Source organism: Cavia porcellus, unplaced genomic scaffold (assembly GCF_034190915.1).
Source record: "Cavia porcellus strain 051 isolate PalLab524CR breed Dunkin Hartley unplaced genomic scaffold, mCavPor4.1 scaffold_4, whole genome shotgun sequence".
In the NCBI taxonomy this organism is placed as follows: domain Eukaryota; kingdom Metazoa; phylum Chordata; class Mammalia; order Rodentia; family Caviidae; genus Cavia; species Cavia porcellus.
In genome coordinates this window covers 19,771,859-19,789,425 of record NW_026947487.1, presented here as the reverse complement: position 1 = coordinate 19,789,425, position 17,567 = coordinate 19,771,859, and the positions used below count along the sequence as shown (strand labels likewise).

The 17,567-nt window shown below is 31.0% G+C and overlaps 1 protein-coding gene across 3 annotated transcripts in view; it reads left to right on the top strand.

The window, feature by feature from the left end:
• The window catches only part of Dach1 (dachshund family transcription factor 1), a 390,486-nt gene that overhangs the window by 163,234 nt on the left and 209,685 nt on the right, over positions 1-17,567 (top strand). For all 3 annotated transcript variants that reach the window (XM_063246828.1, XM_013141496.3, XM_003477566.4), the window contains exon 2: positions 782-897. In XM_063246828.1, coding sequence (XP_063102898.1) covers positions 782-897 — 116 coding nt within the window. The remainder of the gene's footprint in view (positions 1-781; positions 898-17,567) is intronic.

Below are 17,567 nucleotides of genomic sequence, written 5' to 3'. Positions count from 1 at the left end.
TGGTGGATTCTCAAAATGTCCTAGAAATAGTCCCAAGCCTTTCCAATTTATTTTATATATTAGAAGTAAGGCAACTTAGTGGAGTTATTTGCTTAAATAGAATAAGGGTTAAATGATAACTTGACTTATCTTTCAAATGACAAAAAATAAAGAAATTGGAAGACCTTTTCACACATTAGATATGTATTGTCATTTATCATCTAGATATCAGGCTAGCAGTGCGAAGTAATAAAACATATCATCGAAAAATGTGCTATAGGTCTGAATCACTCTTTCATTCCACCTCCCAGCTAACTGTAGTATTAAATCAAACAAGCAGAACATTTCCTTAGGCAGCCATTGCCTTTTAATTTCCTGAAGAACCTTAAAATATCATTCATTACAAGTACTACACATATTTGGTTTTTAAAAGTCTCATAAATCAATAGCTGGCTGACTGTAATAATTATTACAAGTTAGTGCATAATTTTCGTGCTGAAGGCTGCATGCAGAACTTTAGCATATGCAAACGAGGCAATTCAAACTGTGTATAGATATTAATATGAAGAAGCAGGTAACGAGGTGCAGGCTATGAATTATGCATCAGGAGTGGCTGATCTTCAATGAGGAAAATGAATTCAGCATGTAATCTAATTAGTGATGGAAGTCTATTACATCTAACTGCAAAAGCAACCGTCCTTGAAACAAATTTATTTACAGTCCATGTTACCACTTGAAACAACTTTGAAATGATGTGTAAGACAACAGCTTAATTGTAAAATTTTTTGTTTGTTTGTTTCAGTTCTAGACCTGGAAGGCCTCCTAAGAGGACTCAAAGTGTCACCTCCCCAGAGAACTCTCATATCATGCCACATTCTGTCCCTGGTCTCATGTCTCCTGGAATAATTCCACCAACAGGTAAGAGGGCTACTTATTTGTGCCCAAAAATATTAAAAAATCAGCCAGTATCATAGATTTTATGCATATCTGTTGTTCCATTCCTGTTTCCATGCACCAGTTACGTTTTGCATATATTGACAACGTTACTGTGACAGCCTATTTCGAAGTATATTTTGATTATCATCATTGCCTTATATAAAATAAAGTGAAAGATTCTTAATTGAACATAGTGCTAGAAGTCTTTTTAATTAATTCTCCTACAATATGAAAAAGTAAATTATTAGCGCTTTTCTTTTTAAAGAGTAGATGCTCAGTAATGATCAGTGACTTTCTCAAGGTCAGTCATCTGATTGCTCTCGATGCTGCTTATTTAGACTTAGGCCTCCGGATGCTTACCTTAATTCTCATCCAGTAAGAATTCAGAAATGAGAGGTATACATCCAAACAGAAGGCAGTAACTATGTGAAACGGAAATCTCTGTTTTTCTCAAACAAATTTCTATTATAACCAGTTGAAGGAAGTTCATATAATCACATAACCTCCACACTACAAACAACTCTATGTGTACTGCCGAAAAAAAAACCCCACTCATTTGATTTGTACAACCTGCATGTGTTCATTAATTCTTTTGTTTACTTATACATATTTGCCCATTTCCTGTCTCTATCAGGAAATGAAACAGATTCAAGAGTAAATTCAAATAATGATATTATTATGTAACATAATGTTTATATTAATTCTTACTTTCTTGGAACGTTATTAAGGCAATATACATATAAACTAGAAATGTCATAATACAAATACGACTGATACAATAGAAAGTTGATAAGATGAAAAGAGAAAATATTGCTTATCGTTGGCTTCCTATATCATTATTTTCATTTTCCTTGTAACCTTGTTTTTTTCTATGTTCTGTTGTAGTCATGGATCATTTGATTTCATATTCCAAATGTGGATGAAAGTTCCTTCAATTACTATTTCTAATACATCTTTATTATTGTATCAATATCTGAAGATTTCATTTACCTCTGTGAATATATATCAAATATTAATTGAGCTGAGTTTTAAGATCTTTGTTCACATTATATATTTGATACTTTTTTGATCAGCACACCACAAAGTCTTAATAGTGAATAACTGAAATTTTCCAAGTGTGAACTTTTATTCTAATTTTGTGGATGAAAATTTGCAATAAAGCTTAATGAAGTTAATAACTGAAAATGACTCAATTTCAAAGCAGTTATATTCATTTGTTAAGCTATCCACTGAAATTCTAATTCAAAATTGGAAATTTTTGAAAGAAATTTATATCATTTTGTTAAGCAGTGACTCTACATGATTAATTAAATGATAAAATTTACCTTTGAAATTTTGGATTTTGGATACTACATAAAATTTTTTTTGTATAATATTAAAATCTTAGTTTTCATATATTTTAATTATTGAAAGACTCAAGTGTGAAAGGAGAAAGACCTGAATCTTTGACATAGTTAAATTCAAGTGAACTATGTTTTGAATGTTTACATGTCCATGTTAATAACCATTTTAAATTTGATTAGCTTGGTTTAACTATCAAATGTTACTTAATCACAGTTATCTTAAGAGAAGAATATATTCTAGATTGTGTTCATATTAAAATAGGAAGGAGCTGGTTCCAAATTGTCTTCCAATATTCAATTTTTTAAGGGTAAGAGTATAAGAAATAGCTTTAAGGAAATAAGGTGCTGCCATCAACACTGAAATTTAGAAGCTCCTCACAAAACTAGCATCATCAATTAATGGTGGAGTAAAGTCTCTAAATAAAGTGAATTCATATGCTAAAACCCCAATCAAAATATTATGTTACTTTAAAAAATCTTATTTCTGAAAAATAGTATCCATTTTCCTGGGTCAGTAGACAGTAGAGATAGCTTCAACTTGACTTGGCATTGGTTAGTTATTTTAAAATAGGATCATTTTATTTGTTACAACTGCCATGCTATCTTCTCAGACATACTTTTGTGTCATTGTTCTTTCTAATGTATTGAATCCAGAAAGTAGGAGCTTGTTAAGCATTATATTGAGAAAGACCTTAAGAAGTTATGTTCAAGAGAAGAATAAGGAAACTGGCTGGATAGAAGGGATCTTGGGCAAGTCGGTGAATGGTTTAATGGTGCCTGTTAGCTCCCTACTGCTCACTACTGCTTCATTCAGTTCATGGACTTCCATCTTTTCGACAATGGCCCAAACATTTGAGATTGCCAGATTATACTGTTGCATCTGAATGATGTAATTTTAATGTATTCAGTGTAATTTTCTCTTTTGTTTTTTGGTTATGGGACTCTAACTGATAACCTTGCGCTTGCCTGGCTGGCAACTGTGCCACTGAGCTATATCCCTGGCCCTAATTTCCCTTTTGCATAAAAATTTTCTAGATAGAGAAGTTTAGATTTTAGAAAATACGTGGTCATGACTTGCTACATGGGAGATATCTTATTCACTATCTTAATAATTACAAATCAAGTAGTCGTAACAAAATTCTTATAGAGATCATGAACTGTGTTACTGTTCTCCTAGAAGTCTAAATACATAGACTTCGTATCCTGGGTTTTCTCTTTTTTTTATTTTATTTTTTTTTTATTTTGTATTTGCTACTTTCTTTAAAAAAATCATGATGTCTTTTTTTCTTCTCAAGATGAGTAAAATAAAGTGGTTTTTAAAAACCTTATGAAAAGATATACATTTATATTCTTGATAATAAGCAAACTATTTTGCTATATCCATTAAGTTTGCAACCCATGAGTTTGAAATTAAAAATTTTTTTTCTAAGAGCTTGCACTTACAAGAATATCCATAAAGGACACAAATTCATGCTTTTAAACTAGTAAAAATAGAAAAACTTGTTAACCTCAAAATAGAAAAAAAGATGGAAATAACAGCTCTGCTAAATTTTAAATCCTAAAATTTACACTGTAGTTTATCCATGGATATTGAATTGTATGTTTATATTCCTAGTAGTCATAACATTTAAAAACAATAAAAACATGCAATTTTACCTTCAGCGTTTCCTAATTTTGTTCTATGATGGGAATGCTAATTAATTATGATTAATTCATAAATAGCCATTGATTTGTTTTTGGCTGTTCTGTTTTTTACTTTCTACAGCTCAATGTTGGAATTATCTTGCTTGGAAACATCTCTTTTCTTTATGTTATACTCATTTTTCAGTTTGACTATTTAGGCACTTTTTAAAAATACAAAACAAAAGAGACCAGTAAGATTCCTTATGGAGTTTTGTTTGCTATTTCGGTTGCTTCAGTAGGCCGGTATGTAACTTTAGAAGAGGGTGTGGGCAGATGGTGGTAATTTCCAGAAGTTATGGTTGTCACCAGATGCCATAGCAACCAGAACTTGAAGTTAGAGAAAGAAAGAAGACTCTTTGTAGAGTCACACAGGGCAATACCTCCTGCAGAGGTCACTACATTTGTTTTGACTGAACACTTGTCATAAATCATTTTTGATAATAAATACCAGTTTGAAAAAATTTATCCTAGCAACAGTTTTCAATAACATTCATACTTTTTATAGGATTGTGTTGATTGTATAGTCAATGAAAGGGTATTATGAATTCAGAATTCTCTCTTCTTGTGCCAGAGTGCAATTTAAATTCTGTATTTGGTCAATTTCTTTTTTCCTTGTGTTTAGGTAAGAATACAAACTCATTCTGAAATACAATTGTTATATCACTATTAAGAAGTTACTTACTGAATCCTATACTTGAATTTGACATCAAAAGAATAGTTATCCTATACTTATTTTCCATCAAATACACTTAGATCAAATGAATGACTTATAGTTTTGCTTTGTGGACATATCTTTTCTCCTCCTTTGTTGACCCATAACCAAAATGCATGTAGAGTAAAGAAAGCAACTGTATTTGTGCACATGCACCAACATACATATACCCACACATGCATAATGACTAAATGAATTTATACGTTGTCAATTTATCATTTTGGAAAAAAAATGGACCAGTATAATATTAACTCAGAGTTATCCATATTGAAACATTCCTATTTTAAAAAGTTTAAAGCAAATCTTGTATGTATCAATTATATACAAGTGTATTATCAATGATTACATTCTTTATTTTTCCAGCTAAATATTAGTAACTACCAACACCATCCAAAACATTCCTTTTGTAATATTAACACTTACAATATTGTAAGTGCTTTAACCGTTCCATTTTCTCAAGAGAAAATTGGTAGCAAAGAATGGTGCCTCGCATGTTGAGAAATTCATTGTAAAATTGTATTCCATAGGGAAACTTACAAATTAGAATGACAGAAAGATTCACAAGCAAACAAGTCATATATGTAATGATCACCTTCAATAATCTTAATAATCTACCGAATGCCTTACTCAAAGAGTAAAGATAATATAAACTAAGCCATTAATCTTTATACATTGTGCTATTAATGGAAGTTTTTCATTTACCTATAGTGAGGTTCAAACATGGCACTTTTCCAGTAAAACCTTCAATCTATTGCTAACATAAATCATGTTTCCTTTTAGTTTTTCCTGAAGAGAAAAATAAAGGAATGTCACTTTTTCCCCTTGAGTCTAATGCCATTTTGAGCATTAGACTTTATCATGGTTTTTATTAATTTTTAAAATTTGTAGTGAATATTTATTTATTGGCTGCTGTAACAAGCCACAAGCGGGGTGGCAGACAATATACACTTTTTATATTACAATTTTAGAGTTCAGAAGTTTGAAATCAGTGTTGAAATCATGTTGAAATCATGGTGTCAGCAGGGCGAAAGGTCCTCTGAAGTCTCTAAGGAAGAATACATCTTTGGCGTTTTAAGTTTCAGAAGCTGTGGTGTTTCTTTTTCTACAGCTTCTTCACTCCAGATTCTTTATGTGCTTGTGGTACCTTTTCCTGGTGTGTGTGTGCGTGTGTGTGTGTGTGTGTGTGTGTGTGTGTGTGTGTGTTGGGTGTTTGGTATATAAAAATCACCCTCTGTGTCTCTCTTACAAGGATGTTCGTGATTCTGTTTGGATGATAGAAGATAAACTCTCCATCTAAAGATCTTTTGCATAATTACATCTGCAAAGAAAATAAAAAACCTCCTCCACATATCAGGTAGCACTCCTAGGTTCCTTTGATAAGGATGTGAGCTTGATTTGGGGCCATTGCCACCCTACCATATCCCATGGGTTCATGGGAACAGGTATTTCAAGAATTCCTCCAACTGTGGTATTATAGACCTGCTTCTCTCTGAAGTTTTGGTCAGTTTTGTCGCTGTGGTATACCAGTATGTTGAATATTGTCTAGCAAAGAACAAATACATGAAAAAGTATTTGCTCATATACATAGATATTTATAAATACATTTATTTATATGCATATAAATATATATCACATTATGTATTCCTTAGGGATTAGAGTTTCCATCTTGCCATTACATCATGATTTAAAACTAATTTACTATTTATTTGAATAAAAAATAGAATTTAATTTACTGTAAATAAAATTTCACATGAGGAACTACATGACATTTTTTTTATATGTAGTATTTGTTATAATCTAGAACTGTAACCAAATCAAAATGCCCTGACTCTAACACTAGCGTAGAACTCCTAAAACATTTTTGAACTCTTAGAGCAAGGATCTGTTATTTTTAAGATTTAATTAAATAACTACATATTAGACTTCTGGACAGGCCTCCCATCTACTTAATTTGGAAGAAAATTACGGACTCTTCTTTTCTAAATTATTTCTTTCCCCCAACTTTCTATTGTTCTGTTTTCTCATATGCCTACACTGAACTGAGCTAAAATTATAATCTGCTTCTATTTCTCTCTCAGTAGATTTGCAGTAATAAACTTGCTTATGTCTTTAGCTGACTAATTGCAAGGTACTGTTTGCTTCCTTTTTGGTGATATGATACCTCCTTTGAAAAGAGTTGATTTGGGGGCTGGAGGTTTAGCTCAGCGGCATAAGCACCTGCCTTGGAAACAGGCAGTCGTGAGTTTGATCCCTGGTACCGATAAAAACAAAAAAGCCAAAAAAAAAAAAAAAAAAAAAAAAAAAAAAAAAAAGAAAGCAAATCAAATTTTCAGAGTCAACTCTCGATTATGACAGTGGATGTTGTGAAGATCAGTCGGAGTTTCCTTTTATTAGTGAGATTCTTAGATACCGCTAATTTTTGATTTTACAATGCCTCCTGCTTTCTTTTATTGTACCTCGTAACTTTTTGACCAATAGGTGTTTTTACTGTCCTAGTGCGTCTTTAACCTAGAAATAATTATTTAAAATAGCCACTTCTGTTATAGATATATTGTTAAAAGTACTAAAAGATGTTATGGAACAAAAATTATGTAAAAGAAGATAAATACTATGATTTGCTTAGTCTTTCTCTTCTTAATAGACTTTCCCCTCTGAGACTCTGGAGCTTCAACAGCTTCTCTTAATTATGTGCTTTAGGTTTATTATAAAGGATTTAACTATAGTACGTTGGAATTGTTTTTTCTCCATATTTCTTAAGAGTCAGTTCCATGACTTTAGCCTGCCTTTGTAAAGAAGTAGAATTTCTAATTGGAAAGGATGACTAGTAAAAGATGAAAAAATCATGGAATTAATACAGTTTTGCATTTAGTGTCCTGAAACATTTAGTGCTGTATTTGTGGACTTATTTGAGATTCAGTTAGGAAATATTCTGTGTGAAAAACATTGAACTATCTTATTTGAGTCCATAATCATATAAACCAACACGCACAGAACTTTGGAAACCATTTTAACCCTAAGCATAAGGGATAGGGATATGAATCCAGGTAAAAGGTGACAGCAGTGCCATATTGCTCTGCACTTCAGACGATATTTGGGATATTATTTTTACTCAGTTTTTGGTGCAGTATTCAAACACTGGCAAGCAGTGGTAAGCAGTAATAGTCCAATTCTCACAAATTTGGAAATGATGAATGTCATTTAGTGTTACGAAAACTTATACACGGTTTGAATGTGGGTGAAAGAGGAAAGATACCTGTACTCTTCTGAGGACAGAAGTCCAATAGACTGAAATTGCAGAGATATCTGTATTGGCTTCCAGAAGGAAAGAAAGGGATATGGCAGAGCGATTGTTTAGTATGAGTGGGGCACAGGGTAGCTTTCCCACATGCTCAGCCTCGGAATAAAGAGGTGAGAATTCTCTGAAAGTGGAAGGCATTACTAATAAAACTTTAATTGTTCCTTCTGACAGAATGTTCAAGAGGAACATTCTGGTGTGAGAAGTTGTTAACTATAATTTTTATAATAAATTTATTTTTATAGGCTATATTATTTATGACATAGAAAAGAAATTACTTTAAAAAAAAATTCCCTTCTTGACTACCAAACATCCATTTGTGCTGTTACTAATCATTATTGTTAGGAGAGTTGAAAGGTATTTTGTATTAAGAGAGAGACAGGTTGAGTTAGATCATCTTGTTTCCTTCTAATTCTAAAATTTGATGACTAAGGCCATATAGTTAGGCAGTACTGTGCCTGCTTAGCAAGCGTGATGTCCTGAGTTTGGTTCCCAGAACCCTCCATCAAAGAAAATGATGATTATATTTTCTTTTACTTGGAGTTTTCTTTCATTCCAACCATGATGCCTTTCCAGCTAGGGGGTACTCATTTTTCAGAATTTTATGTTGTATTATTACACTGTTGTTTGGGATGATTTTTAAAATATGTGTGTGTGTATGTGTGTGTGTGTGTGTGTGTGTGTGTGTGTGTGAGAGAGAGAGAGAGAGAGAGAGAGAGAGAGAGAGAGAGAGAGAGAGAGAGAGAGATTAGGTATTGAACTTAGTTGCCTTTGCACTGAGCTATATCCCCAGACCTTTAATTTTTTTTTTTTTTTTTTTTTTTAATTTTGAGACAAGATCTCAATAGATTGTACAACCGAGGCTCGGACTTGAGATCTTCCTTACTCAGCCTCCTAGAGTGCTGGATTTACCACCATGCCTGGCTTTTAAAATTACTTTTCAGATGGATGTTTTATATTTTTAAACAGTAATATTCCTTTTTTGCTATACTGTTTTTCATGGATGGATTATTTAGCTTATATATAGAATGAAGTTGTTGCTGTGGCAAGGTAAGAAATATCTTTTGTCTAATTAGAAGAGATTTCAAAGAAAAATTTTTTTCTGTTTTCTCCACCCTTCTTTTGGGAGTACTCCAGAAAGGATCCATGGCTGTAAAATTAATAGGAGGAAATGGCACAATTTGACATTTATACCTGTGATTGTATTTAAAAGAAGACAAGGAATAAAGTACATTTAAATCAGAAAAACATAATCACATGTAACAACAGAGTGGCATAAAAGCTTAAAGTGATTTAAATGAAAACATTTGAGCTTTATTGTATATTATTTTGATTAGACTTTCCAATTCTTGAGAGTTTCAAGACAGAGTCCAGTCAGGGGACTCTGTCAACAAACCCACTTTTAAATGTATCGTAATTGAGCCATTCAGACATTTCCATCTGTTATTTATTTCATTGTAAAAGTGAACTTCTTTAAAAATCAAAACTAGTTTTGTAGAATTGCCATGAATGTTAAATGATACAATGGATAACAATGTTTTAAACGATAACGCAAGACTAAGGTGACATATTGAATTACACTGATAGCAGAGTGGTTATTATCATTGGCTTTCTATTTTCTAGATTTAAAAATAAAGTTCATCACATTTGCAAATGTATAGCTGTGGCATAAAAAGTCTTAGTTTAGCCAGTCATTTTTGTTTATGAAGATGTACTTCTAGGCATTCACAACAGGAGGAATTGGTACTAAGTTTTGATGTTTACGTATTTACTGTTTAGTTTATGACACTTTTTTTTTTTTTTTTTTTTGTATTGGGTATCAGACTCACTACCTCACACTTGCTAGACAGGTGCTGTGTTGCTGAGCTGTGTCCCTGGCCCCAACACATTTTCAAATAAGCTTGTGTTTGTGGGCAAAATATTCTTTATGGATATGAAATGTCACTGCTATCGTTATATGTTCAAACTGCTGCATATTGATACTAAGGCTTAACAGTGAAGATTGCTTTCAATTGATTACATCTGTGTGCTAAGCTATTTAACTCTTGGAAACAGATTGACGTAATGTAAACAATGAAGCTGGTTTTCAAAATGATAAAACTGTAGCCTAATTCAATAAATTGAATTGGATTACACAAACACTTTTGCACTTCATTAAGGAAGTAGTCAGTATAATTAATGTGAGAGCTTTTTACCATGCTCACTTGTTGATGTATGACTAAAGATATACACAGTAGACTAAACTATTCAGAGATCTTCGTGATATTTCACACATATAATTAAAGTTGCTTAATTCGTGACAAGATGATGAATTTTTTTTGTTACTTTTGAAATTCATTGAATAGGTTCTGACTCATCTTTGCAAAGGACCTTAGTTTTCAAACAAAATAGTATTGTAATATAAGTCCCAGTGTAGAAAATCTGCTTTCATTCTCCACTTCACCGTTTGCTAGTTAGGTGACTTGAGTAATAGTATTCGGGACCATGTGTTTGATAATCATAGGTAAGTACTGGTAGGTGAAATGTTGGGTTACGGAAGAGAAAAGAAATATTAACAGCCTCATCCAAAGTTTCATTATTATGTAATAATGAATTCAACTTTTCAGCTCTCATGTATTATTTTCTTACATCAAGATGCCTTCAGAAACATCTACTTGGTCATTTGTAATCCATCATAAAGTCTACCTTATCTCTTAGTTGATAGCACTTTGTGAAGAATAGAATGAACTAAACTTATAAGAAAACATTTTGGAAAGTATTAGTTACATAGCAAGATATCCGATTTTGAATTTCATTATGATGATTTTTTTTTTTTTTTTGTCTTTTCCCTTTTTACCAGTACCAGGGATCGAACTCACGACTGCCTGCTTGCAAGGCTGGCGCTTATCCCGCTGAGCTAAATCCCCAACATTATGATGATTTTTAAAGCAGGTTTTTTTGCCTTTTTCCACATAGAAAACAACTTATTTCTCTATTTCAGCACATCAGTTTTGGGAAGATTGTTTTTTTTTTTTTTTTCCTATATTTATCAGATCAGATTGTAATTTTTCCTTATTATTTTACAATTGGCTTTATACTTCTCAATTAGCTCAAATAATAGATTTTTTCTGATATAATCCCCTTCCCATATCAGGGATTACTTTTAGCTTTATATAGATTTTTTTTTACTTTATATAGATTTTTCGATTTATATGTAATACACTGAAATATATCCTACATCAAATACCATGATAGAATAATATTCTTTTCAGATAAAATATATGTTCATTAATTTTCATTTAAGAACTACAGCAATTGTGGACAGTTTTAAATGCATGTTTCCTGGAATGTGAGGATGACTTAAAGAAGCACTATATTGAATTACAAAATTTAGAGGAGCTGTAATATTTTGTTTATTTTCTAGAGGGCTTGCAAATTCAAGTTATCTGCACTTAGTCATTGAAACGTGATGCTATGCTAAGATTCTCTTCATGTATTTTGTGTGTGTGTGTGTGTGTGTGTGTGTGTGTGTGTGTGTGTACGCACGTGTTTTGGTGGGGAGGGAGTACTGGAGATCAAACCCACGATCTCCCACTTGCCAGGCAGGTGCTGTGCTGCTGAGTTGTATCCTCGGCCCTAAGATTTCCTTTAAACATGTAAAATAATCAATACTACAGTCAATAAAATGAATAATGCCTTCAGTAAAGCATTATTTCCTAAAAGTTAATTTTTGAATCTATTCTTTATCCTATTAAAACATCTATTTTCTGTATATGAACTGTAACATTATAAAGATTTGAAAACCTTTCCTTTTATTTAGATACTTCATTTATCCATTAAAGTAGTAAAGCCCTTATTTTCTATCATCTAGTATGAATTAATCATCCCTGCAGGAATTATATTACAGAAAATGTTTAAGTAGAATTATATAGTAACATGTCAAATGAATATAATTCAACGATGTTTCGGATTTGTTTGAACGTGTGGTTCAGTTCATTCTCTCTACCTTTACGTTACTTATTGAAAAAATTAAATTTAAAGGTATCATACTTTTAAAATTAAAGGTAAAAGGAAAACCTTTTACCATATGACCTGTCCATATGAGTTGTCTTTTTGATTTATAATGGCAATTGCTTTCTCAGCATGAATTTCATGACATAATAATATTCTATGAATTTTTGAAATTATATTGAGTTCCACATCAATCTATAATAAAATTCTATACATATCAGTGAGAGACAATGACTGGAATGTAGACCTTTTAGAAATATGGACTTCCTTCCAATCCAGTATGGTTATTTTAATTAATTGAGAGGTTGCTTCTTTGAATTTTTCTTCAAATTGATCATAAAAATGATCGGCATCATGACTCTTACCATCCCATCATCTCAACAGTAATCTGACACATTTTTCCTTAAATGTGCTGACTGTCCAGTCGGTTTTCCTTAGAACACTGTTGTTCTTGGCTTTAAGCCAAGGCAATCGATTGCTTCTGAGATTCCTACACATTAATGTCCTAAATTTCATAATTATAATTAAACATTGGGCTACCAACATCTGCTCATGTTTCAATTTTCTATAAAAATGAGAGAATTTTAAATTAAGACCTTAGTTGTGTAAAAAATTGTGTGCAATTCCTCTTTATGAAATATTACTCAAAGTAACTTGTTATAGTCTTTCGTAAGTAAATATTTCTTCCAATTCTACACAAAAACAAAAACCTGTATGTAGAGTTTTTCCGCAACAGCTACCTCACCTTTCATTTAATATTATTTGTATTCTTAAAATGATGTATCAACTAGTTTGGTTCTAAGTGTTTCTGACAGATTTTTATTAATGGTCATATAATAGACATATCTTTTCATTAATGATCATTATATTTTCTTACTTTGCATTTTCTTGTAGTTTAGCGTGATTTCGCATTTTACAGGATGATAAACCCAATGAATATATAGAAAGGGATTTTTTAAAAGAAAATATTATTTTAAGTTTATTCACATTTACAATCCTCATTTTGTGGTTTAGAAGAGGCATTGCATAGCAGCTCACACATATGTTCAACTGCTCCAGAGGTTGACACACAAAACTGCAAGTTCAAGCGTAGCCTGGGGATTTAGTTAGAAATTGCCTTAAAATTAAAAATTAAGCACAAGTGAATGTATATGTACCTCAGTGCTCCTTGAGTTCAATCCATAGGACTGCAACCAAGCAAGCAAGCAGCAAACAACCAAGGAAACATATAGTAAGTAAGTAAAGGAAATTATTACAAGGAAAAATACTTGAAATTTGTTTCAAAATACTTGTATGTGTCTATCTACATAGAATTTCTCCTCTGTCCCTTTAGTAAGTATTCTGTTCTTACAATGTGCATTGACTAAGACTGTCTATAGATACTACACAGTGGATAGAGACAAAAATAACGTATGAGACATATGTACATCTTATTTTAAAATTGCAATTTTTATATATGATGTCAATATTCCTGTATATATTTTTCACTACTATATTCTGATTTATTGTTAAACAGTCTCTGTTTAAAGCATTGTTAAATTAAATGTAATTTAATTAACCAGTATAAAAATTGGTTAAAATAAGGGTGAGTCAAAATATTTATTTAGAGACCATTGCATGGTAGGAACTTTGCAAATAGCTAATATATAATTTATTTCATATGACAAGTACAAAGAAGATATTGTTTATCTTATTTTAGAGATGACTAAATTAAAATACACAAAATTAAGCATTAAACTCAGGGCTAAACAATTATAAATATTATTTTCATTATATCATCTGTGGTATTTCCAAGGAATCTATTAATCCCTTTAGGTAACAATCTTCTTTTGAGCAGAATGGAAAAAGAATGTGCTAAAACAAAAGTCAACTTTTAATAGACTACTACAAAGTACCACTTATGTGGTTAATCTTAACTTGAAAAACTTCTCAACACACTTCAAATATTGGACAGTTAAGTAAAATTATGCTTTACATATTCTCATCGTTGTACACTATCATATTTCTGTAACAGTACTGTAATTTAATTCTCTGTAAATGGTAATAGAAATCTTAAGGACTATTTTTAAATATTTCTGTATTAAGACAGTTTTAAGTATAGCTTCATTGACTTTGAGGTCTTATGGGATAACAGCAGTATAGTGTGAGATATGTTAAAAGTCATATTTCAAGATTTATAGTAACGCACAATTCCTTTGTAAAACACTAAATTTGACTTAATTCTAATTTGATTGCCACTTTATTGAATGTTTACAGAAAAGCTTATATAACCTTTCTTTTTGCACTGTACTTTGTAGAATGATGTACTAATTCACTGACAAAAGTTTAATGCTATTAGAGATATTTCTGAATTTTAAAATAGTTAAATGAAGAATTATGTTATCAATAAGCCACAAATATAGTGTATTTTATCCTCATACTTAATAATTAATTTTTAACTTTTATTAATCACTTATTCTTATGTCTTAATTTGCCTGATTTTTCATTAGTAGCAAATCTGTTAGTATCTGTGCAGTTGATATATTAGATATTTGAAGCAATAGAACAATTGATAGACACTTTGCCTCCAAGAATTATAAAAAATATCATGCAATGTCAAACACTAAATTATTTTATATAACTGGAAAAGTACTTATTGATGTATTTCTAATAATTAATTTTTAATTATAATTATGTTTTGAAAAATATAAAAGCATCACTCATAATAATACTGTCATGTATTTCTTCTTCATAAACAATGAGTTCTTTCTCACCTACTTATGAAATATTTACCAAGGTATCCTATATTTTTTGACATTTCAAATGTGGTAAATCATTAACTTATAAATACACAATAACCATCTCCTAGCTATACAAAAGCAAATATAGTGAATTCTATAACATTGTGATTAGAATTATTCCACTTTTACAACGCATCTCTAGTAACTATATTTTAATTTTTACTATTTTTACATCAAAATTTAAATGAAGAGAAAATATAAATTATTTCAACTCTTTTTGACTATTAAGCATTTCAAATTCTACGTTTATTTTGGCATTCTGCCTTATTCTGTTTTCCAAAGAAGGAGATTGTTTCTGAAATTCACATGAAGCTTAGTCTTCATAGGAAAATAGACCTATAGCATTTTTTATTTTTTATTGAATCTCAAAATCCAAATGAGGGATTTGAATATTAGGACCTTGACTTGACTCACCTCTGCTTAATTTTGACAGTTATCTTAAAGTGAATTTAGGGTTTAATGAAATTTTCTGGACTGATAACTCAAGACCTGAAGGGAACAATTCTAGTCGTGAGAAAGTAATTTTCTGGCCTAATTACACCTTTGGCCTCACTACAAAGTCTGTCAACAAAAATGCCAGGTTTGATCATGATATTTTTTGACGTGTATTCACCAACTACTTCACACAGGAGAATTTTTTTACAATAGCATTTTGTATTTGCAACCTAAGATTTTACATCTGGGAATAAAACCTCAATGTGTTGTTTTCAGTTGGAAATTTGCTTAAGTCATTTTTAAATCTGAAAAACTACATGGATATGTGAGTATTAATGAAACTTACATAGCACACTCTGAAAGTCTGCCTGTCATAGTTTAACGTAAGGTGGAAATATGAATTATATAAAGTAGGAGCCAATGAATAATGAGTTTTTTCAATAAAAGACTGCAGACTATACAATATTTTTACTTATTTATTTATTTTTTGTGCTGTGGATGCCAAACTCTGGACTCACATATGATAGGCAATTTCTCTACCACTTATCTACACCCCATCACTAGAATATCTGTTTCTTATTTATATTGATTCTTAAAGCCTAGAGGAATTAGAGAATCTAAAAGTTGACCATATATAAGATTTATCTCTTCCTTTAGGGGTTCATTGATTAAGTTCAGCCTCTTACTTCTTTTATGACACTGACAGTTTCCTTAAATTTCTGAACATGAGTTTTGGTGTATCTGAATGCTTCAGTAGCATTTGGTTTAGCTGTTCATCTTTGTCTTCTTCCTCCAGCCACCCCTTGACCACAGGTCAAGATCTGTTACATTAAAGATCTGTTTGTGTTCTTCATGTAAACTGCATTTCCCCATCTCAATTTAGCTATTCTCTGAATGAAGCTCTTTTGCTTTTCTCTCTTCTATTCTTGTGTTTTATTAAAACATTTTAAATATCAAGGTTGTTACTGAAACCTGGGTTTGCAGAAATTAAGGTCTGTATACAAAAGTAACAAATCAACTGATTCATACTACTGACATATTGTCTCTACTTTTCCTTTGTAGTTTCTGCTTTCTACTCATAATTAATACGTTTAGTAGAAAAAGTAAAATATAGACACATATGCACATGCCATCACACACACCCTTAACTCCCAAGTAAGTACAGAATTTCTAGCCATCAAATAAAATATCTTAATGTCGTAGGTAATCTGAATCACATATTCTTATATTTATTACCATAAAATAGATTCATAACTATTTCAAAAGTCGTTTTCAAATATACAATTCAGAAGTCACAAACATTAATCACATATTATTTCACAAACATTTATCTTCAATTACAAATAGAAACAACATTGCCATTCAATAAATTATTATTTATTGAATGTGGCGCGTACCAAGATACACAGTGTATGTTTTCTAAAAAGGAGAAGAAAATTGGGATTTATGTTAATGATCTTTGTGAATGATTATTGTCATCCTTGAGGAAAATGGTATTTTATATTTCTTACAATGTATATGCTTCTAATGAAATATTTTTGAATGACACTAATCTATCAAAATAAATTTGATAATATCAAAAATTAGAAAGGGTTTTACATTATTACAAAGAACGTGACATGGAGGCACAGTTTTGGATATTTAACAGAGGGCACATCTAGATGAAGCAGTGTCCTTTATGAAGGAGAAAAATTTGAATTGGTGCCCCAAATATTCACCAACTGTACTGTGTGGACCACATGGCACTGAAAGCTTGAAAGAATTAACTACTGTCTCCTAGGTGTGTTTGTAGAGGGAATTTTTTTAATGTTCAGAAAAACATTTATAATTTTTTATTATAGTTTTTAGTTCTAAGATTTAATATATCTGGGAGAAAAAAACTTAACTTCAAAGAGATATTTTTTCCCTAAAACTCTTCATTTGATGTTTTATTTTGCACACTTATTATCTAGCAAGATTACATACATTTTCAGTATTGTATAGAAACAGTGTTGTTGAATTGGTTCTTTACAAATCACACACATATATTTGAGTACATCATAGTTAGATTGATCAGTTCTTCAATTATATATGATGTATATATTGAAAGGTATTCTATGAATCATCTATTGTATAGAAGATGCTATAATATTTCAAGTTTAAGTAATACCCTTTTCCTGTATTTTAATATGTCATTTGACAGATCTAAGCAACAAATGATAAACAAATTATATTTTACCTAACAGAAATTGAAAATGCAGAATGTCCCAGGAAATGTACTTGGCTATTTACTAAGACATTTTATTGATCAAATCCATTTTTACTCAAGACAATGCTATATAACAAAAGTAAAATTATAATTATGGCTTATTATACACACATATATTTGTTTTATAAGATTTAATATTACTTTTAAATTGTAATAAACAATCAGG